This window comes from Bipolaris victoriae, assembly GCF_000527765.1.
Source record: "Bipolaris victoriae FI3 unplaced genomic scaffold scaffold_130, whole genome shotgun sequence".
Lineage (NCBI taxonomy): Eukaryota > Fungi > Ascomycota > Dothideomycetes > Pleosporales > Pleosporaceae > Bipolaris > Bipolaris victoriae.
In genome coordinates this window covers 1-26,631 of record NW_014575262.1, presented here as the reverse complement: position 1 = coordinate 26,631, position 26,631 = coordinate 1, and the positions used below count along the sequence as shown (strand labels likewise).

Genomic DNA, 26,631 nt, shown 5'->3' with positions numbered 1-26,631 from the left:
ATGCTTAGCCAACGAGTTGTGAGTTCTCAAACTTATAGTCAAACAAGCGAATATAGTTTGGGGTTGTAATTGCTCTGCTACAGTTACTCAGCCAACCTCACTGTACTGTGTACACCAGCTCTAATAAGTTGAGGTGTAATGGCTGGGCCGGCCAATGAGCGGCTTGTATGGTCCGAGCAATCAGCCCAAACTCAATCTGGCTTCAACACCACGATTGCATCTTCAATCGCGGGTCCATTGCTACAGCGTACCTCTACACACCGCAATCATGGACCCCTATTCCCCCGAAGGAGGTGGGTATTATCTTGCTCCTCATACCATATCACCGTATAACCCCACTAACGCATCCCAGAGCTCATCAACATCCACTCGGCCTTCCACGCCGGGGCCTACCAACAAGTTCTCGACTTCGACACCTCGTCCTTTTCGGCCTCCAATACGCTTCCCGTCCGTGTCCTAAAACTTCGCAGCCAAATTGCTCTCGGCCAGGCAGAATCCGTTTCCAGCGAACTCGCATCCGAGAAGACACCCGATCTCGTCGCGGTGAAGTTGCTGGCAGACTACGAGCAAGGCAAAGATGTTCTTAGCCAGGCAAAGAAGTTGGCGGAGCAGAGTGGACAGGAGAATCTGGCTGTGCAACTTTGTGTGGGCATAATCCTGGAGAGGGCAGGAGAGACGGAGGCTGCGCTGGAACTCTTGAGCAAGCACCAAGGCAGCTTGGATGCGTACGGCAGCCCGAACACGCCAAATCTGGCATGAAATCGAAGCACAATGGCTGATGTCTGAATAGGGTAGCGCTCATTGTCCAAATCCACCTCCAACAGAACCGCACCGACCTTGCTGCCAAGGAAGCACAGCGTGCACGGAAATGGGCGCAGGATAGCCTGCTGGTCAACATTGCTGAGAGCTGGGTTGGCATGCGCGAGGTTCGTAACTCACTTGTTCCCACCCCCACTACGTAACCAATGGATGTTGGACAAGACACTAATCTTAGGTTAGGGCGGCGAGAAATACCAGTCGGCGTTCTACGTCTTCGAAGAACTAGCTACAACCGCGCAATCGACCTCTCCTCACTCTCTCGTTGCGCAAGCAGTGTCAGAACTACATCTCGGCCGCCTACCCGAAGCCGAAGCTGCTTTACAACAAGCCATCTCCATTGACGGTACCTCTGCCGACACAATCGCCAACCTCATTGTCCTCAACACACTGCTAGGCAAGAAGGATGAAACAGAAAAGATGAAGACACAACTTCAATCCGTAGCCCCACAACACCGAGCGATAGCAGACTGGGCTAGTAAGAAGGATGAGTTTGCCAAGGCGGCGGCCAAGTACACTCCGCAGTTTGAACCTGTTTCGTAGAAGCGGGATGGAGGAGTAGAAACGAGAGCGATAGCTTACGATTGATTGATGAACAACCTGTAGGGAGATATCCAATAGATGATAAGCTGCCAATGTAAACTAGTAAACATTGGGCGGGTTACTACGAATGAAGAATCTGTCTAGTGTATGGATAGGTATGTATGTTGGGTGCAGGGTTTTGAGCCGATGACATACATTTTCAGCGGAGGTTCCTGTGGCGTAGACCTCGTGCCCTCTACAACTCAACATTACCTCATCTTTGACACACCGACTCTACACCTACAAGCATGCTACCTCATATGGCAAAGCATTCGGAGATGCATTTCTCTCATCACCTTTCTTTTTCCAAAGTTTTCCCCATCCCCATTCTCCGCCCTCGCCGGCAACCTGTCTTTCCGGACGCCACAAAGCACACAGCCCGCATGTTACCGCATCCGAACCAGAGACCCTAGGCGCCACCTTCCCGTTGGACAAGCACAAGCTTCACATACTGGTGTGAGAATGCACAGCTTCCAAGTTGGAGCGGTCGGCTGGCGTAACGCCAGATGACATCCGTCTTTGCTGTCATTTGGAGGGGGCGGGCGGCGGCTGCAGCGGTGCTTCTTCACGGGAAAGATGGAAGAGTGGGTAAAGTGCGTGTGTGGGTGTTTGAGGACAGGGCGTCCAAGCGCACTAGCATACATCTGATCGACGCGCCACACGGGTTTAAGCGATAGATCGTATCCAGCCCACCGGATTCTGTGAGCTGTGGAAGGGGGAGGGTGGATTTTTGCACGTAGGAAGGAAGGGGGAGAGGGTCCATGTGGTTGCAGCTGAGACTGGACGCAGAAGCTCTTTTGCTACCAGCCCGTACAACGCGAGAAACGGGAATTTTCCTCACAACAATCTCGATTGCTTGCAACTCAGGAGAAGAGGAAATTCGTATCTCGGGGATGATAAAATGACTCAGGGCATCGTGCATGTCGCAGCATCTGACACGTCTCGTGCCGCGACGGCGTGCGACTCCTGCAACGACAACTGTTGTGCCGCAGCCCGGGACCTGATACATCCGAGCGCCAACTTACCCCATTCTACCGCAACGATCAATCTTTGGAAACCAGCGCTAGCCTCGGGGCCTTATCCAACCAATCCATACCTGTTGCGGTTGGATGGGGGCTGTGGTCTTAACACGCTTTGGGAACACGTCCCGGGGAGAAGGAGCGTTTGGAAAGAAAAGAGAGAAAGTGACCCGCATGGCTGGGTGTGGGCTTTTTTAGGAGGAGGGCTTTTTCTTAGTAGCGTACTTGCTTGCCCGGCGGTATGCTGCTAAGGAATCTCTTGTTTTTTCCTTCTCCTCTCTTTCTTTCTTTCTAACGTTGCTCACGCCGTCGGACTGGAATGGGAAGTTTTGTCTAAGTTTTTTTTGGGAACATAGGTTGCTTTGCTATTCTACGCAGACGCAACTACTACATCCAGTTTATATCTCACCATAGGTGCCATCACTTTTGTTGCCTTAACGCCGAAATCTCCGCTTCGCGCGCTTGCGGAACCGTCAGGCTATTGGATAGGCTAAGGGAGCGACTTCGTCATGTCTGGGGAAGAGGCCGACGTCGGCAACTCGCTCGACGTACCATCATCATCACATCCTGACAACATGGTCATCGGAGTACCACCAGTATTTGAGGGGCTCACAAGAGAGCTGGGCAAGATTGTCGAGCAGCCACTACTTGGTCCCAAGGCCAAGTTTCCCCCAGGTAAGAGGCCTCTCTGTAGCCATAGCGCTTGAGACATGTAGTAACCATCTATCTAGCTACTTTTGGTTTTGCACGCAAGGATTTATCTGGAAGGCGAAAGCCACAAGCCATAGCACATCGAGGATACAAGGCCAAGTTCGCCGAGAATACTTTAGGCGCCTTCAAGGGTGCAGTTGAAGTCGGAGCCGATGGCCTAGAAACCGATTTACACTTGACCAGAGATGGTGTCGTTGTATTATCCCATGTAAGTTTTCGGATCTAGTCATATTTGATCATGGACTGATACTCGACAGGACAAAGATCTCAAGAGATGCTTTGGTAGGGATGAAAAGATCATAGACTGTGACTATGAGTTTATAAGTAAACTGAGGACATTGAAAGAGCCACACGAGCCAATGCCTCGCCTTTCAGATCTACTCGAGTATATGGCACAACCCGGGTTGGAGAACATCTGGGTATTACTCGACATTAAGGTTTGTAGTCGGTGCTACTTTGCATAGCCGAAAGCTGACGCAAGACAGTTGGACAATGATGCAGACGATGTAATGCGGCTGATTGGTGATACAATCGGGAGCGTGCCACCCTTGCCATCACGACCATGGCAGAGCCGCATCGTTCTTGGGTGCTGGGCAGCAAAGTACCTTCCGCTGTGTTCACGATATCTGCCCGGCTTCCCAGTCTCCCATATTGGCTTCTCAACGCTTGTTGCATCGCATTTCTTCACAGTCCCGAATGTCTCTTTCAACATGGCACACGCTGTCATGATGCCGTGGGACAGGCTGTTCATACGCAAAGCACAAAGTGACGGCCGACCGGTGTATGCATGGACAGTGAACAAGGAGTGCCATATGCGATGGGACATCCGGCATGGGCTGGATGGTGTGGTGACAGACGATCCGAAGTTGTTTGTGCAAGTCCGGGATTCATGGCACGAGGGTGTGAAAGACGGCGTGTCGGTAATGGCATGGTTAGATGTGCTGCGGGTTAATTTCTTTTGTCTGATCTATACCTTTTTGTTCCAGTTGAGGTTTGGATTTCAAGACAAGTCGCTGGTCAAGATGAAGGAGGAAGAAGAGCAATGAAGGTGATAGTCGGCATGTAAGAATTAAAAATATGCTGTAGTTATTATTAATGTGATTTCTTGTAGTTCTGTGGTCGCAGTGGTGATAAGTGAAGCGAGTGATACGCTCCATGTACTTTGGAGCCATGACGGCAGGGTCCAAACATTTAGCGACCCGACGCGTGGACCCCGCCGAGGGCGCGTTTGCAAGCTACGACACTGTTGACCAACACAACCATGCCCAGGTACGCCCGCAGACGCACCAGAAGAAACTGCGCAAGCTGTGGCTGACTTAGACTAGAGAAATCATAACATTACAGGCTGGCCAGTGCGGCAACAGCGTCGGGCAGCAGTTCTGGCAGCAGCTCTGTCAGGAACACGGCATCAATAAAGACGGAAACCTCGAGGACTTTGCGACAGAGGGCGGCGACCGCAAAGATGTCTTCTTCTACCAATCAGACGATACGCGTTATATTCCACGCGCCATCTTGCTAGATCTTGAGCCCAGAGTGCTGCATTCCATCCAGGCGAGTCCGTACAAGAACATCTACAACCCCGAGAACTTTTATATCCACAAAGATGGCACTGGCGCAGGTAACAACTGGGGCATGGGATACAGCATGGGCGAGCAGGTGCATGAGGATATTTTGGATATGATTGATCGCGAGGCCGACGGCTCAGACTCGCTCGAGGGCTTCATGATGCTGCACTCAATCGCTGGTGGAACTGGCTCTGGTCTCGGATCATACATGCTCGAACGGCTGAATGATCGGTTCCCCAAGAAGCTCATACAAACGTACAGTGTCTTTCCAAACACCCAAGATGGTGATATTGTGGTTCAGCCGTACAACAGTTTGTTGAGTATGAGGCGCCTGACGCAGAATGCAGACTCGGTGGTAAGTGCAGATTGAGCAGCTAGCAACCACGGCGCACCAGTATGCTAACTGCACAGGTTGTGCTCGATAATGGAGCCCTCACTAGGATCGCTGCCGACCGGTTACACGTCATGAACCCTTCGTTTGAACAGACAAATCAGCTCGTGTCCACCGTCATGTCTGCCAGTACGACGACCCTTCGCTACCCTGGATACATGCACAACGACCTGGTCGGTATTGTCGCATCGCTCATCCCCACCCCACGCTGCCACTTTTTGATGACGTCTTACACACCCTTCTCGGGCGAGAACGTAGAGCAGGCGAAGACCGTTCGTAAGACGACTGTCTTGGACGTCATGAGGCGCCTGCTACAACCCAAGAACCGCATGGTCTCAACCAACCCCACCAAGAAGAGCTGCTACATGTCCATCCTGAATATTATTCAAGGAGAAGCCGACCCCTCAGATGTACGTTGTGGATATCTTGCAGAACGAAAATCTCACTAATAGTAAAAAAAAAGGTACACAAATCCCTCATGCGCATTCGCGAACGCCGCCTGGCAACATTTATCCCATGGGGCCCAGCATCAATCCAAGTCGCACTAACCAAAAAATCTCCTTACGTAACGTCTTCCCACCGTGTCTCGGGCCTCATGCTGGCAAACCACACGGGCATCGCAACACTGTTCAAGCGCATAGTAGCTCAGTACTCCACCCTCCGCAAACGCAACGCCTTCCTCGAAAGCTACAAGCGCGAAGTACCCTTCAAAGATGGTCTGGGCGAATTCGACGAAGCAAAAGAAGTGGTACAGGGCCTCATTGCAGAGTACGAAGAGGCAGAGGATGCGGATTACCTGACCAAGGAGACTGCGCCGACGGACGAGGCAGAGGATAAGAGAGCGGGCTAGCAGTTGGGCTTGAGAGGCGTGGCGGGAATCTAGGGCGTCGGCGTCTTTTTTTTTGGGAGGGGGCGGGCACATATATGTACTGTATAGTTGGAATCTTTCTTTCTTTCTGTCTTCGGTTTAACCCCCTTTCTTGCTTGGAAGGAGGGGGGAGTTTGCAACGGCAGCAGGCGTTGGCGGGAAAAGGCAAATCAAAGGGGAGGGGGATTGGAATCGATTCCCATCCTCCATACATACAAACACCTTTTTTTCTTTCTTACAAGGCAGCATTTTCTCGGAGTGTCAAAATGTTTGTTATTTTTTTTCGTTTACGGAATTGATATGCAAGAGAGCACATGTTCTTTTTTTTCTTCTTCTTCTGGTGTGTATTGTACATGAGTTGCTTTACTACCCTTGCTTCCAGGGCATCCTTTCCACACCCCTCACCCACCTCCGTCGTCTCCACTCGCCTTTTCGACTGGGCTTACTCTCTTCCCATGTCCGTCTCAGGACCTCCTTTTCTTGCTCTGTAAAATCGATACTTCCGCCCTTTGACCCCTCCCTCTTCTTCATCTTCAGCCGCGCGCTGCCCGCCCTATCCTCGTCCGTCTCGAGGAGCTCGTAGTGCAAATCCGTGACCCAGCGTTCGCCTTCGATTTCGACTTCTACGCCCGTGACACAGCGGTCTTCGACCCATTCGCGCGAGAGCAGGTCGAGCGTCCATTTTTTGTCGCTCCAGCGCCAGCCCCGGGGTGGTAGCACGTCTTCGAAAAAGGGGGTGCCGCGCGGTCTGTCACCGCTTATCCGCGATGGCGATAATGGTGCATATGGTGAGGGAGAGAACATGAAGCTTTCGTATTCGCCGTGCTCGTCGTGTAGGGCGCGATGTTGCAGCTCGAAGATTTCCACCTCGCGTGTCTCGTGCGACGTTTCGAGCTCAATATCTGCGCGGGAAATGGTGAGTAGGAAGGAGCGGCTTTCGTTTTCCACTTCGGCCACAAATTTTTCAGTTTCGGGGGTTGCAAGGAGGTCTTGGACGGTTGGGTGACCGAGGGCTGTGACTGTGTATCCAAGCATGAGGAAGATGGCACGCCAGGGAAGGAGGTGGGCGCTGATGAATAAGAGGACCGAGACGACGAGTAGGATGAGGTATATCATGGAGGAAAGGTTTTCGTTGCTAAAGTTGGTAAGTGGCGTGAAGAAACTCAGTACTGCATCGTGTACGTTGCTGAAATCGTCCATGCAATTCTGCAAGTCACGCAAGTTGCGGAAGAAGTCCTTGCTGAACTCTGGTGCAGGCTTGATAGTCGTGGCATCCGCGAGAGGCGGTCCCCCCAGGCTTCCCCTCCACAGGTCGCCGTCCACGTCCATGGCGTTGCTCGTAGGCTCCGGATGTCGGGTGAGGTAGGCGGGGACCATGACGAAGAACATGCCGCATGCCAGCGGGAGGACAGGCAGTAGGTAGGGGTTTACGCATACAAAAGTCCAGACGAAGAGGAAGGATAGCGTCTGAGTAGGCTGCACCCAGGTAAAGAGACGTATGGCTCTGTTTTGTGCGATGAAGGCGACACCAATGCGCGAGTTGAAGCGACGGAAGTTGGATGACATGGTGGGGATGCTGAAGCTGGGGCGGGCGACATAGGATTTGGACCGGCGATCTTTGACCTGAGGTGTGTTTTTGGCCGGGGTCGAGGGCGAATCTGAGGGCGGGCTGTCGGAGAGGTCCTCGGACGGGAGCACCTGTGAGAGCAGTCTGGACGGGTCAGGGTCAGTCATGTTGTGGGGATGCGTTTGATGCTGACGTTGTGTGTCGAGGGTACGTACAGATTCATCATCTTGTCACCCATCCTACTCGTCGAGTCGCGGGTCATGTTGTCGCCCAGAGACTCGAGCTTGTTCATGAGCTTGCTGGCGGAGAGTCGGTGCGACGGGGGCTTGTTGGTCGTGGGGGTGCTGCTGTTTGATGCATGCTGGACTTGGACCACGGGGATGGGCGCGTCGCGGTTTGCGAGGGATTCTGCGTTTCCGTGCGCCATGTTGGGCGGTTGAGATTGTGCGGACGATGCTTGGTGCTGGGTATGTGGGCACTGCCTCGAGTGCTGCGTGGGAGCGAGGCGTGTCACATGTAACAGGGCTGGGGCGCAGGTGCAAGTGTTTGGTCGGGATTGTGGATGCTCTGCAGTTGCACCAAGGCCATCAGGGTGTCGTCATTCTCCGCGCGCTCGTTGACTGTGTGCCAGTCTCGAGGCTATTGTCGTCGGTGTCGTCGGGCGTGCAGAGCGGTTCGCAAGAGCGTGGCGTGGGGAGAGTGTGGGGTGGTGTGTGTGGTGTTTGGTCGGACTGCAGTGGGAGATGACGCACATGGCATGTGAGGCGTGTGCGTGGTGGCGGTGTTCTGGGCTGGGCGTGTGCCGTGTCACCTTTACTCGTTGTGGTGGCTTCCCCACACCCATGGGCCCCGTGCACGTTGGCCGTCGCAATTCCTGACCGCCAGGGATACACAACGCTGCGGAGCCTCGAGGGGAACCTTGCGGCTCACAAAAGGGTCTTGCACCTCGCACAGCAATCGGGCGCCTGATTCAAGACGACAGGACAGCCATGGGGGGTGCGGCGGGCAGGGCATGTAGAGCCGAGGGGGGTTGGCTGGGCGTGCAGTAGATTTCCCGTCTAATGTCCATTAAGCATATATTCATACACAAGTGTCATAGTGTCTATGTGCCATGTGCATGTACCATGTATGTATGTGTGTGTGTGTGTGTGTGTGTGTGTGTGTGTGTGTGTGTGTGTGTGTGTGCGCGCACATGGGGACATGAGCAGCTCGGGCTGCCGTTGGCCGGAGCGCTGGTTTCCTGGGAGAGGGGCGTTGTTTTGATGATGGTGTGCCACTCGCTGCTCGTCCCGCCATGGACAGGCAGGCCGACAGGGGCATCGTCAACTAGACAACCCTTGGGCCTAGTGTGGCTTTTGTGGGCTGCCGACCCTCTTTGTGACTTTGACGACTGTCAACCATCGCTGCTGCGACGACCTTTTTCCTTGCCGTCTCTGCAGCGCGGTGTCTCTGCTGCGCCCGAGCCCATTGCTCCCCTGAGACCTTATACACACTCCCACGTCGCCCGCATTACCGGCCCGCCCATCATCCTCACCGCTGTAGCCGGTCCCTTAGACATGTCGGCATAGTCGACCTGGGTGCCCAAGCTTGACGCTTGGAGACGACTTCGGCGCATTTCCAAGACGAGGCCTCGTCTTTGAATTTCTTTTTTTCGAACCCATCCCAGATCCAGTAGCTCCCATACTGCTCGAGCTCCCACCATCGGGCTGGGGGTGCGGACCATGTCGATGCAGCCGCGAACCACGACTAGAACCATGGCCTCCGCCTCCGCCGACGTGCCCGAACGCTCAGGGTCCACCGTGTCGGACGACTCTAGTGGCTCGTCAGGTAAGAAAAAGCACTGCCAGACTCAGCGCCAGGCGTGTCCGTCGATGATGCTAACACCTATCGTCTCTCCCCCCAGAAGACCGCGTACGCAAGTTCCAAAAGACGGGAGAGCAGGGCAGCCGACTGCGCAAGACAAGCGCCTCCAATGCACTCGGCTCCTCCTCCTCCTCACGTCCTCTCCCCAATCCCAACATGACCACCGCTGCCGGGCGCGGGCGGGCTAGAGTCCCGCTGGGCCCCCGCGAGCGTCCTCAGGACTTCTCCAAACAAAGGTAGGTACTCGACGCACGGTTGGCATGGCATCCACCGCCATGCCACAGTCGTCACCTATATCTGTGTAGCCGGCTAACTGACGCGTGAATCGATGCAGGATGACGAGTGCAGCTACTACTACCTCTACCCCCTCTGCCGCTGCTGCTGCTGCTTCTGCCCAAGCACGCTCCTCCTCCTCCTTCGTGCCCTCCCTTGGCTTCGAGCCTACCACGCGCGGTCCCCCCTCGAACCCACGCTTCAGCTTCTCCAAGCAGCTGCAGCCCGACCCTGCAAAGGACGAGGCCCGCGATGGCCCCGTTTCCTACGACTTTCTGCCCTCTGTCAACTTTGACGACTTTGCAAATAGCTTATCCTACGAGCCCACCCTGAGCGACTTCCCTGCCCCCGGCTCCTTCACCACCGCCGGCGGACCTGCTGACAACTCCGCTTCTACCTCTCACCACCACAATAACAACAACAACAACAACAACACCCCTAGCAACAACACCAATAATACAAACAACATCCCCACATTCACTGGTATCCCCACCGAAACACGCCCTGCACGCAGCAGCTCCTTTGCCCGCCGCTTCAGTCAATCGGCAGCTAGAAAAGTCAGCGCTGGCATGTCTGCCTCTAGCTCAAACACGCCCGCGATGCCCCATCCCCCTAGCAACATGACGATTCGCACACGCCGTCAGAGCCAGTTCTCTTCACAAGCGCCACCCAATCCGGCTGCACGCCCACCGCGAAAGAGCGTTGGCCCTGGAATGATGCCAACGAGCAGCTTCGACCGCGATGACCTGGCCGGTATGCCAACCCTGAATAACATCACTTCTGGAGTACCAAAGCTTGCAAGCACTACGCGGAACGCAAAAGCAAAGTCTCTGCAGCCTCCTTCAAGACAGCAGTCGGGCCATCTGACTGTCTCGTCCATGACCCCAGACCCAAGCTCCATGTCTCAGGTCACCACTCGCTCACCAGGTAGAAGTGCTGTTGCACAACGGTCGCATACACCTTCCTCGTCTGCCAACAAGCGACAATCCACTGCACCCCACATATCTGGTTTGGGGGCCAGGACTATCAGCCCCACCGATGCCCGGAGGCTGAGAAGATTATCCATAAACCCTAATCAGCCTCCAGGAGGGCCGGTTGGTCCCCCCACCCCCCAGGGCGACGCAACATTCGACGAGCGTGCTTTTAGCCAGTCTCCTGCTATGAGGCTAGGAGGCAGCATGACACCTTCGTCGGCGCGCGCAACACCTGAGCAAAAACGCAAGTCCTATGCCTCTGGTGTTTCGCTCTCGTCTAATTCGAGCTTGAATTCGCTCAAGGTCGGCCCTCCTTCATCGATACCTCTGCGCTCCAATCCCGCTCCGTCCAGTCTCCGCCTGCCTGCACCAAAGCCGCGAAACCAACAAAATACAGGTGGTGGAGAGCAAGAAGAGGTTCCGCCTGTGCCAGCCATCCCGAAAGCTTTCGAGTCCCCCAAAGATCCCGAACAAAGCACCTTTGGCTTTTCAGCACAGCCATCAAAGCCAGGTGCGCCTCAATCGGTGTCTCATGAATCTGTCTCAACACCAGAGGCGCAGTCAACTAGTTCTGGCCAGAATGATGCGCTAGAGTCGCCTTACTTAAAATCAAGCACAGGGTCTCTCAGGCACAGGAGAGGATTGACCATCGGGAATACCCCAGAACCTGACAAGGCGGCCACGGTACAGCAGTCCAGCAAGAAGAATCTACAGCCAATCAGGCTCCCGCCCCTCAACTTGCTACCCCTCGGCACCCCGTTCAACAACCGAATGTCGTCTCTTCCCACATCCGCAGATGATACGGATCAGGGTAATGTCACGCCGCCGCCAAAGAGGCAAGTCACCAAGACACCTAGTACGCCTATGACAGCATCCAAGGCCAGTTTCTTCTCGAGACACAACTACCAAGATGAATACCACAGACACCTGCGTAGCAGTAGCTCTGCATTCAACTTGCGCGCGACCGAGTCACCGCTTGATTCACAAGCAAATATCAACATGATGCCTGTTCCGACCCTGAATCCAACAAGGCAAGCCTCTACCACTCCGTTTTCATCCAACTCGTTACCAAAGGGAAGTGGCGAATTCACTCGTTTGCAGCCACGTAAAAGCGGTGAATACAAGTCTCCAATCAAGGATGTGGAGATGCAGAGCATGGTTGCAGGTCCACGACCTCTCCAGAAGAAGAACACTTCAGAGTCAGTACAGACATCTACTTCAACAGAGCCTGAAACACCATCATCTGCTTCTTCTCTGCGGCGCAAATTGAGCTTGAGCGGCTGGAGACGGGCATCGTCCAAAGCCGCAAATCACCCATCTCAAACCGCACAACTCCGAAAGCCAGGGCCCAAGACCGAAGATGCGAGACAGCAGCCGCAACCGCCGAAACACGGTGGTATGCCCCCACCCAAGATGCCTGCGTCTGCCAACTGGAATGGCGCCGCCCCTCCAAGTCCATCACCTGCCCACGCTCGCACTCGACCATCTCTTGACTTTGGACGTCGCAAAGCCTCTAATGCAGCTATTGCGAGTGATACTGAGGCTGAAAAGGCCGCCGCTCGCAAGGCTACGGGTAATGCTGCAAGCCGTGCTGTCTCTGGAAACACCGATCAAGCTGCTGCTCAGCCAACACAGAAGTCTTCATCCATCTTGACTCCAATGCAACGAATGCTGGGCACGAAGAGCTCCTCAAATATGCTCAAAGCGCGTAATCTGGACCCTAATCTTGATCGAGATGACCTGCTAGCCGACGAAGAGATGAAGAAGCTTGCTTCTAAGCGCAAGGACTTTGAGCATGCTGCACGCGACGTGGATGAGCTCCGTAAGCGCGCTACGGCCAAAGAACGTGTCACGCCAGCCGACGCCGTGCGCATGGCTAACTTGAACATTTTTGAAAGAGGCGAGATTATCGACTACAAAGAGGTTTATTTCTGTGGCACTAAGAATGCTAAGAAACATGTTGGCGACTTGAACGCCCAAACTGCCAACTTTGGTTACGATGATGACCGTGGCGATTACAACATTGTTCTGGGAGATCATCTAGCTTACCGGTATGAAGTAGTCGATGTTCTGGGCAAGGGCAGTTTCGGCCAGGTTGTACGTTGCGTAGACCACAAGACAGGAGGTCTAGAGGCCATCAAGATCATTCGTAACAAGAAGCGGTTCCATCAACAAGCTTTAGTTGAGGTCAACATTCTTCAAAAGCTACGCGAATGGGTAAGTGAGCGCTGCCTGGGCACACTGAAGTTACTAACAATCTTCTAGGATCCTGACAACAAGCACAGCATGATCAACTTCACGCAAAGCTTCTACTTCCGCGGCCATCTTTGCATCTCTACGGAACTACTCGGTATGAACTTGTACGAGTTTATCAAAGCACATGAGTTCAAGGGCTTCTCACTACGCCTGATCCGCCGTTTCTGTAAGCAGATGTTGTCGTCTCTCGTTCTTTTGAAGGCCAAGAAGGTCATCCACTGCGACTTGAAGCCCGAGAACATTTTGTTGGCGCACCCCCTGCACTCGGAGATTAAAGTCATCGATTTCGGATCCAGCTGCTTTGAATCGGAGAAGGTTTACACCTATATCCAATCTCGCTTCTATCGATCCCCTGAGGTCATTCTGGGCATGAGCTATGGCTTACCCATTGACATGTGGAGTTTGGGCTGCATCCTTGCTGAACTCTACACGGGCTACCCTATATTCCCAGGAGAGAATGAGCAAGAGCAGCTTGCTTGCATTATGGAGATCTTCGGTCCTCCCGAGAAGCATTTGATCGAGAAGAGCAGCAGGAAGAAGTTATTCTTTGACTCGCTTGGCAAGCCGAGAGTCACGGTATCTTCCAAGGGCCGTAGGCGGAGACCAAGCTCCAAGACCCTGCAGCAAGCCCTCAAATGTGACGATGAAGCCTTCTTGGACTTTATCTCTAGGTGCTTGCGATGGGACCCTGAGCGACGGATGAAGCCCGATGAAGCGTTGCATCACGAGTTCATTACAGGGGTACGCAAAGCTCCTCAGCAACGTCGAGCTTACAACGCTCCTACAAACGTCTCCTCTCCCGCAAAGCGCGCACAAGCCCCGCTGGCGGCCAATGCACGCGCTCGGCCACTTCCTGAACCGCCAGCTCCAAGCTTCCGGAACGGAACCGCTGCCAGTGCACAGCGCGATATATCAAATAGCCAGTCTCCAGTGAAAGCATCTGCTCCACAACGCCGTCACTCCACTAATCAAGGACTTGCGCCTGGCGGCTCTGGCACTAAGCGTGCTGCAAATGGAGCTCCACTCAATACCAACACTACAAGTGGTCTGCCGCGGGCGGCGCAGCGAAGTGTATCGGGCAAGCCCGATCTCGCCTCGGCGGCGGCAATTGCAAGTCTCGTAAGCAAATCTTAGTATCGGCACGGGCTTTACAGTGGCTAACAGTATTGCAGAAATCGCGTTAATAGCCTTACGAAACTGGGAAATACTCTCCTTATAGATCGATGACTGTCTCGGTGTTCTCAAGGCGCTTCTCCATTATTTTTTAGGGGCAATCGCCCACTGTTGCTACCAGAAAAAAAGGTTTTTGTGTGACAGTTGTGTGTAGATGTGGTTGCCAACATTCATGTTTTTCCCATTCAGCGACGTTTATACCCCCCGAAAAAGTCTCAGCCTTGAGCATGTTTTCACCGGTGTATGATGGGCATTTTGGATAGGGATGGTCACGACAGATCCCTGATATGACGAGCATCTTAAGGCGTTTCACAAGGTAGACGTATTTAGCTAGGACTTCTAATAGTACGGAATTGGTGGTTGATTACTCGCCAACAGTCAAGATTAGTTAATTTCTTGTCCTGCATGCTCATTTGCGTGAGAAGGGAGTGGTTCATTACTCGTCATCATGGTTGTCACGATCATTAATTTGCGTAAGATTACCATTCGTTCAGGGGCTCATTGCTACCATGGGCAACACATGGTAGACTAGATTGTCGTGGAGCCGTAGATCATCTAGTGATGTCAGCGCGTTATCGATAAGGCCGGTCGCGAATTTGACAATAGGCCGACGATTGCACCACGAGTTCTGCTCGGCAACCACCCCTCGTTGATACCCCACCCTTTGTTTCCTCTGGGTGTACTATACATCATGCCACGCGATCCGCTCATAGGTCTTGTAGGCAAGCCTTCGTCTGGCAAGTCGACTACCCTAAACAGGTGCGCAAATGCCCCTCCACGCCCCCTCCTTGATGGGACCTTTTCTAAGATTTGTTTTACGGCAGCTTGACAGATGCTACCTCCAAAGTCGGTCGGTAATCGCCAAATATCAATGTGGGAGATTTGTTAGGCTGATAAGAAGTAGGCAACTTTCCGTAAGTCTTTTCTCATGCTACACGGACGCTCTCGTAGCATGATAGCCTGACAGACTTCGTTTAGATTCACCACAATCGATCCTCAACGCGCGATCGGATATCTTCAAATAGCATGCCCATGCGCCCGTCTCAACGTCTCTGACCGATGCAAACCCAACTATGGCTCTTGTAATGAGGGGAGGCGATCAGTGCCCATCGAACTACTTGACGTCGCTGGACTCGTTCCTGGTGCGCATATGGGCAAAGGTCTAGGAAACAGGTTCTTGGACGATCTGCGACATGCCGATGCGCTGGTGCACGTAGTCGATGTCAGTGGGACGACAGATGCCGAAGGCAAGGCAACAAGAGGATACGATCCAAGTCAGGATATTGTATGGCTAAGAAGCGAGATTGTACGATGGATTCAAGGCAATCTAATGGAGAAGTGGGGCAGTATCAAGAGGAGGCATGTGGCTGTCAAGGCGACGGCTGTCGAAACACTGCAAAACCAGTTCTCAGGTTATGGGTCGACATCGAGCGTGGTGGCACGTTGTCTCGACCGGCTTGCTTTGAAAGAACCCCTTCAGGACTGGTCTGACGAAACTATTGAGCGCGTGGTGAATGCTTTTACCGACGAAAAGTTCCCTACGGTCATCGCACTCAACAAAATCGACCACCCGGATGCCGATAAGAACATTGCAAAAATCGCAAAGGTGCAAGACCCAAAAAGTATAGTCCTCTGCAGCGCAATATCAGAGGTCTTCTTACGGAAGTTGGCGAAACAGGGCTTTGTCAAATATACGGAGGGCAGCGAGTTTGTGGACACAAGGGAGGATTTGATTGAGCAAGGTGATCCCGACGGTGGCGGATTGAAGGAACTCGACGAGAAACTCAAGACGCGAATCGAAAATCTCAAAGATATGGTTCTATATCGCTTTGGTAGCACGGGTGTTGTGCAAGTGCTATCGAGAGCGGCCGAGCTGCTTGGATTGGTACCAGTTTTCCCGGTCAGGAACATACACACGTACACGAGTGGCTCAGCAAGTTCAACGGCGGTATTCCGCGACTGTGTGTTGGTCAAGAAGGGAAGCACGGTGGGCGATGTGTACAGGAAGGTCATGGGCGATGCACCCATGGCCTACGTAGAAACTGAAGGCGGGAGGAGAGTTGCAGAGGACGATATCGTTGCCGTGGGGAAGAATGATGTGAGTTTCTTCAATTCCTTTCTCGCTAGGTATCCATGTGGTGGTATACTGACATGAAGTAGATCCTCAGCTTCAAAGTCGGACGTGCATAGTCAAACAGTTTTCGATGGTCACTAGGGGCATGAATACCTTTTTTTCCGGTGAGCATAGCTGCAGGCCCAGTAAATAGTTGTGGCTCTTGATTGTCGCCTTGCAGTAGTTAGGCAATCGCACGATCGATTTTCCAAACTTAGGTCCATGTGCAGTGGTCTGCGCAATTTCCTGGTGATGAGTTGTCTTTGTGGTCTCCATAGCAGTGCATATTGTACGTACTTGGCCATGGTGCTGTGTATGCGGTTCCTGATCTGCAACCTTAGCCTACTGCAACAGCAGCTGCAGCAGGTGCACTAGCGTCGGCGAATAGACGGGGACGAAATAATAGCCACGCCAAGGATGGGTGCAGCATCTAGTACGATAAGATTGACATTCTGTATCGTGTGCCCATCGAACGAGGCAAAGAAGGGCCGTCGTCGAATACACATGCAGCATGTCACTCTTCGCTCACCTCCAGGATCTAGCCGTGCTCCTCCCACCCCTCCCCTCCTGGAACGGCGCAATCGCCGATTTCCGTGGAGAACGGGTATGCAGGGCTCACACGGCTTAGCGTGGTGGAACTTAACAACTAGTAGGCGGCCGTCGGCCAGCCGCGCTACATCCACTTGTAGTAGAACCTTTGAATCCATGTGTGAATTGATTGCTAATGTCTCTCCCCCCCCAAAGGTGGCGCCCACGCAGGCAAGATTGCGGGGAGTATTCGGAGCGAGAAATTCTCTTGGGGTGAGCAATTACTGAGCATCGCGTGCTTCTGTCTAGTTCTAGATGGACCCCTCCTCCATTCACCCATTAGGTGCTCGCTCGCAGCCCGCGGCCGAAAGGGCAGATATAATGCTCTCGTCTTTTTTTTGGCTCTCACGCCACATTCGCCCTCTTTGCACCACTTTCTGCTACATACTGTGTCTTATAGCTGTGGCGCCTGACTTGACCTTATTTAGTTTCAACGTCCTAGGTCGGTAAACAGGGTTCTTCCCTTGAACCCAAAAAATAACCAGTCTGCAAGCTTTAGGGTCCCTTACTTCCGAAACCCTTCCCACCGAAGCCGGGCTGGATTTCCTTTCGTCCCACACGCGAACCTCTTAATCGCGCCCCATTTCTCTTTTTTTGCTCCCAGCCTCTCTCTCTCTCTCTGTTCTCCAGATTCTTTCTCTTGTTATGAATCCGGTATAAGCTCCTATTTTTACTGGGACCTATATATGGGGTAAACGGCTTTCGTGGCAACAATCGTTTTAGGGGTCCACTTCGTCCAGCCTTGTTAGAGCCTCCGACGTTCGACCTCCGAATTTAGGACCTTTTGCCCTTTTAACAACCCAAACTTTCCCAAAAGTGCAACCCCCCCGAGAACTCCTTCACCTCCACCCCACCACAAATACCCACCGCAATGCTTCCACAGCTACCAAAATTGAGTGACTACGACGTCTCGGCTCGGAATGGCTTCTTGCCGGATGAGGTACCGCTCGACGTCTTGCCAGATCGCTACTACCAACCTTGGGAAACCGTCGTACGCAACTTTCAGAGCTTGATACTTGCCAAGCGACTCCGCCGGATAGTGGATGCGCTGCCTGTTCTCGAGACTGACCTTCTTCTCACCGAGGCCGAATGGCGGCGAGCATATTCTATTCTCAGCTTCATTGCGCATGGATACATCTGGGGAGGTGATAAGCCAGCCGATGTAAGTTTTGACAGTTTCCATATTACAAAGTCGCGCACAACTAACGGGAATTCATAGATTGTACCTCCATCCATTTCCATACCATTTCTCCAAACATGCAAGCATCTAGAGCTACCGCCAGTCGCTACCTTTGCAGCCGTCTGCTTGTGGAACTGGCGGCCACTGTTCGATGGTGAGCCTACAGATACTCTGGACAATCTTGCAACGCAGATGACCTTTACCGGTTCGCTGGACGAATCATGGTTCTACCTCGTCTCAGTGGCAATCGAAGCTAGAGCCGGACCAATCATTCCGATGATGATTGAAGCTATTGCAGCAGCTAGGCGTAACGACAGCGACACTGTAGTACAGTGTCTGAGGTCATTTTCAGAGAGGCTAGATGAGATTGGCTCACTCCTCGAGCGCATGTACGAAAGTTGCGATCCTCACGTATTCTATCACCGAATCCGACCGTTCCTCGCAGGAAGCAAGAATATGGGAGATGCTGGGCTTCCAAACGGAGTCATGTTCGACGATGGCACTGGCCAACAGCCCTATGTGCAGTTTAGTGGTGGCAGTAACGCGCAAAGCTCCATCATCCAGTTCTTCGATGTAGTCCTCGGCGTCGAGCACCGACCCACTGGCGAGAAGCGAACAGAGCCAGGGAGCCCAGCCCCAGTCGGACCGTCTCATGGCTTCATCCAAGACATGCGCAACTACATGCCCGGCCCCCATCGCAGGTTCCTCGAGCACATGGAGAGCATCGCCAATATCCGGGAATACGTTACATCGAATCGAAGAAACCGTGCTTTGACAACGGCGTACGATGCGTGCTTGGCTATGCTGCGGACTTTACGAGACAAGCACATTCAGCTCGTCTCCCGATACATCATTATCAAGTCTCGCGAGTCGCGATCACATTCCCGGTCTCTGTCACCCAAACAAGCGACTACTCAGCGTGTCAATCTTGCCAATACCATGGCTCGTACTGGCAGCAAGAAGCTTCGAGGAACCGGCGGTACGGCTCTGATTCCTTTTCTCAAGCAAGCAAGAGACGAGACTGGTGAACCGGCAATCGATGCCTGGGCTAAGCGCTTGCTCAACAACGGACCAGCCGAGTTTGGTACGCCATCTGGTGCTTTCGATGGCGTTGTAAGACTGGGCAAGGTGGCAGAGGGATTTGGCGGAGAGGTCGAGGTCGTGGGTCTTGCTGGTACCTGGAGTGTTGACGATAGTGAAGGAGGTATCTGCCATTGGTGAATGATGAGGTAAAAACGATGATCATGTCAAAAGAAAAATGCATTTTTTTGGTGTTTGGGTGTTTTGGAGGGCTTGTGGGAAATATAGCCTTGGAGGATGTTGATATCCATTTCCTTTTCTTAGTATTGCGAGAAAGTGCAATAATAAATGTATTTCTTAGTGCATACTGTTGTCTTTTTTGCTGTACTCGTAAAATATTGTTGCTGGAAAATAACTCTTTACAATAACCTTGGACTGAATACGACGCATACATCCCCAACTCCCTATCGTAATGGTGTACCAAGATGGTAAGAGACTTGTGATACAAACCTGGAAGCTGACCACGGCACAGAGAGAGAAACTATTGCATCACCCCCCATCCACGCCAACACGAATTATGTCCCGAGAATTTTCTCATATGGATGCCACATGTCTCTCGCTCCCACTCCGGCGGTAAGGGAAAGTGCCACTGTCGTCAGCGCTGCTGCTGGCGGCTGCCTTGCTGCAGGGTATTTTGGGTTGCGATTGCGCATCTCCGTATGCAAGTGGGGTGGGGGGGGCGTGACGTCATACTTCACATGCCCCATCCTGTCGCGATCTTTTTCTCAAACAAATGAGAAGAAGAAAAAGTATATATAAACCTCTTCAAACCTGCAAAGACGCGAACGAAATACATACCTGATTCTCAAACAATAAACATATTTTTTTGAAGGCTTCTTCAAGTTCCTTTGACGCAAAAGAGTATACTTAACTATATCAAAACCTGATCGAACATCAAGTAATCATGTCTACCAACGAGACTTCGACCGGCCAGTCCTACCTGGACAAGGCTGTAGGCGCAGTTCAGAGCGGTATCGGGTCTTTGACTGGTAACACTGCCGACAAGGTAAGCTATTCACATCGCTCCCCCCGCCCCCCAAAAAAACACATTACCTCGTCAAAAAAAAACAAGAGTCCTAACAACATCCCCCCCCCAAACAGGCCCAAGGCGAAGCCCGCAAAGACGTCGCAGACCAAAAACACGACCTCTCCCACACCGCCGCAAAAGCCGGTCCCATCTCCGTCACCCCCGAAGGCGGCATCGCCAAAGACTCACCGGACCGCACAAGCGGCGCGTGGAACCAAAACGTGGGCGCCGCCAAAGAAGCCGTGGGTGGTTTCCTGGGCGCCGAGGGACTAAAGCAAGAAGGTATCCGCCAGAACAAAGAGGGAAAAGGCCAGGAAGCAGCGGGCCAGGTGAATGATCTCGGAAAGGGGATTGGAGATCGTGTAGGCGGTAATATTGGGGCTGCAGTTGCGGGCATCACGGGGAATGAGGCGCAGAAGGAGGAGGCGAGACGGCAGCATGATGAGGGCAAGGCGAGGCAGAGGGGGGTTGAGGCGGATTTGCAGAAGAGGGCTGAGGCTGAGGGGGCGTGAGTATGGGTGTAGGTTTTGTGTGTGTGTGTGTGTGTGTGTGTGAGAGAGAGGAGGGGAAAGGGGAAATGAGGTGTGAGATTATACCCGGAGAGAATAGTGAATATACCCCCCTTTGATTGATTTCTGCTTGTTTTCTTCTTTTTTTTCTTTTGCGCAGCGATTTGAGGTTTGTGGTGATTTGGTTAAATTCCCAAGGTTTGCTTGTGTAGTAGAGTCTGCAAATGGGAGACTGGAAGTTTTTTTTTTCTTTTCTATTCTTTTATTTGCATTTCCATGTCGGAATCGTGTAGTTTGGATGCAATCGTGATTTGGGTATACGGTTGGAAAATACGTCTAGTCCTTCATTATAACAGATTTGTCGTTGCGTGTGAACTCTGTGGACGAAGCGGAGCTTTCGTGTTTCGGTCACATCGTATTTTGGTTGTTCGACTGGAAAACAGGGTCTTTGATATTTACCGATTTTATCTTGTCGCACTTTCCCCCAGCAGCTCGTGGTGCATGTGAGGTCTGCAAATGTGGTGGAGCTTTCGCATTGTAGCTAGTTATACGACGGGAAGATACGTGCCATGCGTTTGATCTTATCGTTCGGCTTGTTCCCGGTAGATTGTCGTTGCGTGTAAAGTGTGTGAAGGAGGCGGAGCTCTCGTAACTTGATCACGTTGCAGCTGGCTATACAGTTGGAGAATACGTGTCATGCTTGTTGATCTTATCGTGCAGTCTTTCCCAGCACATTGTCGTCTCAATAACAAATTGCAGGTCAGGTCCGAATGATCAGGAAACTTTGGGAGAAGATTGGCAATGCGCCAAGACCGTCCGGCTGTGATTTTTTTTGCTCATGCAGCATGCTTGCGTCGGTACATATTGTTAGTATGTAAATGACGAACAGGGTGATCATTCAAGGCATGAGAAAAAAAACCAGCCACAACCATGCTATGCCTTGAATTCCTAAAACCTGGCGGCGGCGGCTCCTAAGCCATTTGCCGAGCAGCCCGAGATTTCCCCAGAGTTTTTACAGCCACAGACCCACTATGAATCCATAGAACGACACCGCCACATGTTGAGGCGTTGAACATGACGATTAGGCGGCGATGCGAAAAGAGATCGACAAGCAAACGTTGTCATAGGCGCTTGCGTATCTACTGTGGCGCGTGCACGGTTGTGGCTTGTGCATGATTGTGGCTTACGCATTCGCATGATTGTGGCTTAGGGGCCAAGTTAGTAAGTTTTTTTTTGATGCGTATGACAACGGAAGAGGGCCTCGGGGGGACGCCGGGGATACTTTTTGTTACATGCGTATACGCGGTTCTGGATTCGTCCGTAGTGAGGGTTTCCATGCATGCAGCTTTCTGCGCTTACTGTACATACCCAGGTCGCTGGGGGTTTGTGCAAGTAGAAGTAAGTGTGCCTACTGTTTGCCGTGCGCTCCGTTCTCAGCGTGGCATGCGTCACCTAGGAGAGAGCGGCTCTTCCCTGTGAGCCTTGAGAGCATGGAAGCGCTGTGGTGGGCCGACCTTGGGATGGCTTGGAACCTTGGTCTGGAATCGGATGTGTCGGACGTATGACGCCAGCCACAGTGGTAGGCGCGTGTGTTGGTTGTGGCGCCAAAAACCGGCAGCGGGTGCGCGGCATCAGTCACATCCCTGCCACCCTCATCTGTTACGTCATGCTTGTGTGGTCATGGGCTTACTCCCATCAGTCTTCCATAAATACTCCGCTGCATGCCACTGTTGCTTGCCCATTCTACCACACCCTCAAGTTACATTCAAGTTACTTGTACAGCCCTTGAACACCACCAAACAACCACTTCTTCTTACCGAGAAACCCATCAGCAACCACCACCATGCCTTTCACCGCTAGGTATGTTCAGCCTTAGCCACCGCGCGCGCGCTCTTTCTACTTTTGTTGGCGGCACGATGTTAATTAGACACCAGCGACATCTGCAAGATCCTCCTTGCCATCATCCTCCCACCCGTCGGTGTCTTCCTCGAGCGCGGCTGCGGCGCCGACTTCCTCATCAACATCCTGTTGACCATCCTGGGTTACATTCCGGTGAGTTCCGCTTACCCAATACATTAGCCGATTGCAATGCAGCTAACCGAGTCATCCCAGGGTATCATTCACGCCCTCTACATTATATTCAAATTCTAGCCGGGCCGCGGACGAATGTTTACGATGCCGCGTTAACGGTTATGACTTTGCTGTCAAATCATCACGATACCCATCTTTTTCTCTTTTGTTTAGCACTACCACCACTACCACCAAAGTCTTATCCGCCTCCGCTCAGCTTGTAAATATCTCTCGATGCATCCATGCTGGGTCCTCCTAATCGGCATGGAATTAGTCGGATGACGCGGACCGAGATGGCAGCACCGGTTGGGCTTTGAGCATACGATAATGACCTGCTTTGTATCACGGCGTCCTTTATTTCCTGGGTTACTTTTTGGTTTGCTTTTGGTGCATCCTGGAGCATTCCGAGGAGCGTAGCATAATAGGAATTTAATGGGGCACTTTACAAGCTTTACTCGTGCTATCTCCATCCTGTTCGTGAATTGTGACTGAATCGTTGATTGCAGTATTTAACGCTGCAACTAAAATATGGCCCACATCTACAACTGGTCAAGCCTTGTGACAACAGGTGTTTGCATAATGTGAACAAATCATTTACCTCCAACACATTGCTTTTTCACAGCCCAATGCCTGTCATTCAATAACTGTCGCCCAAATGTCACGCGTACAAATCGACTCCCCTGCGTATGGCTAGTCTTGCGGGCGGAGCACGATGCTTGGCACGTGCCACTCGTTCTTTCCAAGGTTACGTGTTGTGCAGCATCACCAATACAACCACCACCCACGGCCATGACACATTGCCCATTTCGAACCTATGTATTCCCTTCAGCGATCAACGTCTTACTCGCAACATTCCTATCCCTCGAAGCGCAAGCCGCGATATAAATGCCGCCCGATATGAGCTATCTCACTGCTACCCTTAGCCATGCAGAAATCAATCTTATCAGCAATCCAAACAGACCGAGCTATGAGACAATTCGCGACTTAGACGTGGCTTCTCAATCGATACGAGGCAATACAGACCAGTTTGAGGAATCACTGAGGATCAAGAATACGCTCGATGCGTTCGCACGTAGAGCTGCCGTCGAGCCGAGCCTGGAAGTGCTCGCGGCCATTTTGAACTGCGAGTACAAACTCTGGAAGATGAACGAGGGGATATCAATGCGATTTAAGCCTTTCTTATCGCATTGGATTGAATCGCTTATGGTCATTGACGGGGAGCTCGCTGCGCTGCAGCTGGACACGGTCACGAATAGCCACATGAAGAATACGGTCACGACGGATGAGATTTTGCGGATCAGAGCAAGGTGTATCAAGGGTTTGCTGGTGGACAAGCCACTACCTCCAAAGGAACCAACCTGGCGCGCATACCAGCGAATGCTCGAGAATGAGGCTGCGCTGCCAGACTTCGACATTGTACCGTATATGCAGATGCTTGTGGAGACACAGATCTGGGACAGGCTACCGGAGACGCAGGCAAAAACTGTGGAAAAGCATGCGCAGAATGGGACGGAAAGGAACGGATTGCGCAAGACCAAGACACAGGGAGTCAATGGCTCAGAGTCTTGGGAAGAGGGTATGTTGCGAAAGCTCAGGGATGCACCCGATGTAGCTGCCGATGAACTCGCGCGTCTCCCTCTTGAGATTTCGTCGCTCGATTTTCTTACTAGACTCCTTGTCGATGATACCTTCGGGGAGTTTGATGTCGACGGTCCGAACATCATCCTTCGGTTTATACAGCACGCGTTACGGCTTATAGAAGCCATGGAGGCACCTCCGCCAACTTCGGAGCTGACTACAAACGGTATACCGATTGTCGAATATGGGAAAGAAGCGCAAACCCGTGCTATCAGCATCCTGCTGTTGTTTATCAAGAATTCTATGAGCAAGGGCAAGTTGGACGCTGGAATGCTCATTTTTGAGATTCAGGAGATATGCATCAGGTACCTATGGATGAAGGAAGTTCGCGAGTTCCGGGCTTGGATAGAGCAAGGGCCTTGGGATGATTGAAAGATGTGTAATACGAAATTGGTCGACAAGAAGATAGAGACAAGACGAACTAGAGCTACGACTTGGAGTATCGCTACTATTCTTGGCTATCATGTGAAGAAGGCGATGCGTCGAAACAGTATATCACAACGTTTGCTATGTGGCGAGGCTACTACGAGAGCACGAGAGTCTCGCAAACGTCCATGGAAATTTCAGTATTCTTCCAGAAAACGAATAGTCAATCCGCATATCTTCTCTTTCGTCATTGACGCGGACAACGAAACACCGGAGAAGACCATGACACGGCATTACAGAATCCAGAAACTGTGGCTTGCTGCATGTTATCCCACCGCAGTACTTGTCGAAGCTGCAATTGCCAACCTTGCTTAGATGGGAAAGTGCTTCCCGGAGTATGAGTGACACGTTGAAACCGTGTTGTTGCCATATTCGGGGGGGTGGCTTTGAATGTTTCGGAAATAATCGGGGTTGGCAGTCATTGTTCCGCAAAAGAGTAGACCACGCTAGTCCACGACCGAGTCCAAACTTTAGAGTTTCAACCCTCAATCACTGAAACAACCATCAACTTTATTCCAGCGCCGGCTGCGTGGCTAACCGTTCAACACCGGAAGACCCTGCGTGGGCGATGCTTCTTGTGGGATACTATCATCTTGACTTTGTCGGTGTATAATGTTAGGGCTTTCAAACGGGCCTTGGAAGACCGGAATTCTTACGATACAGTAACTGGACCGCAAGAGCAAGGCTGTCTACATCGAAACCTCGTTCCAGCATGTGTGTTTGAATCGCCAAGTCTGGCACAAAACATGCCTGGTGATACGAATATGCGGATCATTCTTCTCAGATGCCAAACATCAATGCAGTCGGTACCGAGGCAACACGACTGCCTCTGATCGCCTGCCTGGATACGGGACATGCTTGCCCCAATCTTCTGGAGAAGATCGTCCCACAGTGGAGTATCGCTTCGGATGCTTGGCTGTAGTGAAGTGTCCCACGCTCATCGTTCGACCTACACCGTCTCAGTCCACAGCTCAGCGTCTGTGCCCCGGGTATCACGACCTCAGTCCGACTCGATTACCGTTTTGAGGCACGGAACCAAGGGTGAATTTGATTTCCCCATCCAACAAACAGACGACTGGGCACACCGGAAACTAGGATGGGGCCTCCCGAAGTGCTTGTGTGCAGCTAAGCTTCTGGGCATTGACGCCATTACTGTTTTACACAGCAGAAGGGCAAGAGAGGCAGAGAATCAAAGTGCATATAAGACACTGGGTTCCTGCCCCCCAAGTCAAAATCATCATCATTCAAACCATTAAACCAACCAGACTCACTTTCTTCTTCTTTATTAATTCTCTCTTATCCATTCCATCCTTCTAATTTCTACTTGCGCCGGACGCTTGCTCTATTCATCTTCTTATCACGCTCAAAAAATCATTCTATTATATCACTCTTGTAAATTACCCCTAACCAACCTCACATATCACCACCATCAACATGCGTTACTCCATCGTCTTCACTGCTGCCCTCGCAGCCTCCGTCCAGGCCCACGGTGTCATCACCCAGGTCCAGGGTGCCAACGGTGTCAACATGCCCGGTCTCTCCGTCGCTGATGGCACTCCTCGTGACTCTGGTAACCCGCTTTCTGGTTCCGAGGCTGATACTTCCATCATCCGTGCCAAGGAGATGGGTGGTAAGGCGTCTGCTCTTGGACGTACCGCTTCCGGTCCTGTAGATGCTGGTGCGGCTATTGCTAAGTTCATGGGTACTGGTGCTGCTGGTGCCGGTGCCGCTGGTGCCGCTGGTGCAGCTGGCGCTGCAGGTGCTACTGGTGCCAACGCTGCTGGTGCCAATGCTGCTGGTGCCAATGCTGCTGGTGCCAATGCTGCTGGTGCCAATGCTGCTGGTGCCAATGCTGCTGGTGCCAATGCTGGTGGTGCCAATGCTGCTGGTGCCAATGCTGGTGGTGCCGGTGGCGCTGCTGGAGGTCTCGCTGGTCTCCTTG

The 26,631-nt window shown here is 52.4% G+C and overlaps 9 protein-coding genes across 9 annotated transcripts; 8 read left to right on the top strand and 1 right to left on the bottom strand.

Annotated features, from left to right (window-relative positions):
- Positions 1 to 268: 268 nt before the first annotated feature.
- Positions 269 to 1,359, top strand: COCVIDRAFT_112218 (hypothetical protein; the record flags this gene model as incomplete). Its single annotated transcript, XM_014696209.1, has 4 exons — positions 269 to 293; positions 353 to 725; positions 791 to 926; positions 1,000 to 1,359. 4 exons carry the CDS (start codon positions 269 to 271, stop codon positions 1,357 to 1,359), a joined length of 894 nt encoding a protein of 297 aa, XP_014551695.1.
- Positions 1,360 to 2,992: 1,633 nt separating this feature from the next.
- On the top strand, positions 2,993 to 5,934 carry COCVIDRAFT_112215 (hypothetical protein; the record flags this gene model as incomplete). Its single annotated transcript, XM_014696208.1, has 7 exons — positions 2,993 to 3,092; positions 3,149 to 3,336; positions 3,386 to 3,565; positions 3,614 to 4,137; positions 4,454 to 5,048; positions 5,105 to 5,494; positions 5,548 to 5,934. 7 exons carry the CDS (start codon positions 2,993 to 2,995, stop codon positions 5,932 to 5,934), a joined length of 2,364 nt encoding a protein of 787 aa, XP_014551694.1.
- Positions 5,935 to 6,318: 384 nt separating this feature from the next.
- Positions 6,319 to 7,946, bottom strand: COCVIDRAFT_42023 (hypothetical protein; the record flags this gene model as incomplete). Its single annotated transcript, XM_014696207.1, has 2 exons — positions 6,319 to 7,663; positions 7,735 to 7,946. 2 exons carry the CDS (start codon positions 7,944 to 7,946, stop codon positions 6,319 to 6,321), a joined length of 1,557 nt encoding a protein of 518 aa, XP_014551693.1.
- A 6,803-nt stretch (positions 7,947 to 14,749) lies between these two features.
- On the top strand, positions 14,750 to 16,248 carry COCVIDRAFT_30800 (hypothetical protein; the record flags this gene model as incomplete). The annotated part of the gene is made up of 5 exons (XM_014696206.1): positions 14,750 to 14,817; positions 14,883 to 14,908; positions 14,963 to 14,972; positions 15,037 to 16,156; positions 16,219 to 16,248. 5 exons carry the CDS (start codon positions 14,750 to 14,752, stop codon positions 16,246 to 16,248), a joined length of 1,254 nt encoding a protein of 417 aa, XP_014551692.1.
- Positions 16,249 to 17,630: 1,382 nt separating this feature from the next.
- COCVIDRAFT_112174 (hypothetical protein) lies at positions 17,631 to 19,160 on the top strand (the record flags this gene model as incomplete). The annotated part of the gene is made up of 2 exons (XM_014696205.1): positions 17,631 to 17,921; positions 17,979 to 19,160. The coding sequence occupies 2 exons, from the start codon at positions 17,631 to 17,633 to the stop codon at positions 19,158 to 19,160; spliced, it is 1,473 nt and encodes a 490-aa protein (XP_014551691.1).
- Positions 19,161 to 19,923: 763 nt separating this feature from the next.
- On the top strand, positions 19,924 to 20,558 carry COCVIDRAFT_112175 (hypothetical protein; the record flags this gene model as incomplete). The annotated part of the gene is made up of 2 exons (XM_014696204.1): positions 19,924 to 20,025; positions 20,121 to 20,558. The coding sequence occupies 2 exons, from the start codon at positions 19,924 to 19,926 to the stop codon at positions 20,556 to 20,558; spliced, it is 540 nt and encodes a 179-aa protein (XP_014551690.1).
- Positions 20,559 to 22,398: 1,840 nt separating this feature from the next.
- On the top strand, positions 22,399 to 22,706 carry COCVIDRAFT_30797 (hypothetical protein; the record flags this gene model as incomplete). The annotated part of the gene is made up of 3 exons (XM_014696203.1): positions 22,399 to 22,415; positions 22,490 to 22,607; positions 22,668 to 22,706. 3 exons carry the CDS (start codon positions 22,399 to 22,401, stop codon positions 22,704 to 22,706), a joined length of 174 nt encoding a protein of 57 aa, XP_014551689.1.
- Positions 22,707 to 23,522: 816 nt separating this feature from the next.
- On the top strand, positions 23,523 to 24,635 carry COCVIDRAFT_42018 (hypothetical protein; the record flags this gene model as incomplete). The annotated part of the gene is made up of 1 exon (XM_014696202.1): positions 23,523 to 24,635. One exon carries the CDS (start codon positions 23,523 to 23,525, stop codon positions 24,633 to 24,635), a length of 1,113 nt encoding a protein of 370 aa, XP_014551688.1.
- Positions 24,636 to 26,123: 1,488 nt separating this feature from the next.
- On the top strand, positions 26,124 to 26,622 carry COCVIDRAFT_30795 (hypothetical protein; the record flags this gene model as incomplete). Its single annotated transcript, XM_014696201.1, has 1 exon — positions 26,124 to 26,622. A coding segment is annotated over one exon (499 nt), but the record flags the coding sequence as incomplete, so codon positions are not given.
- Between the last annotated feature and the right edge of the window lie 9 nt (positions 26,623 to 26,631).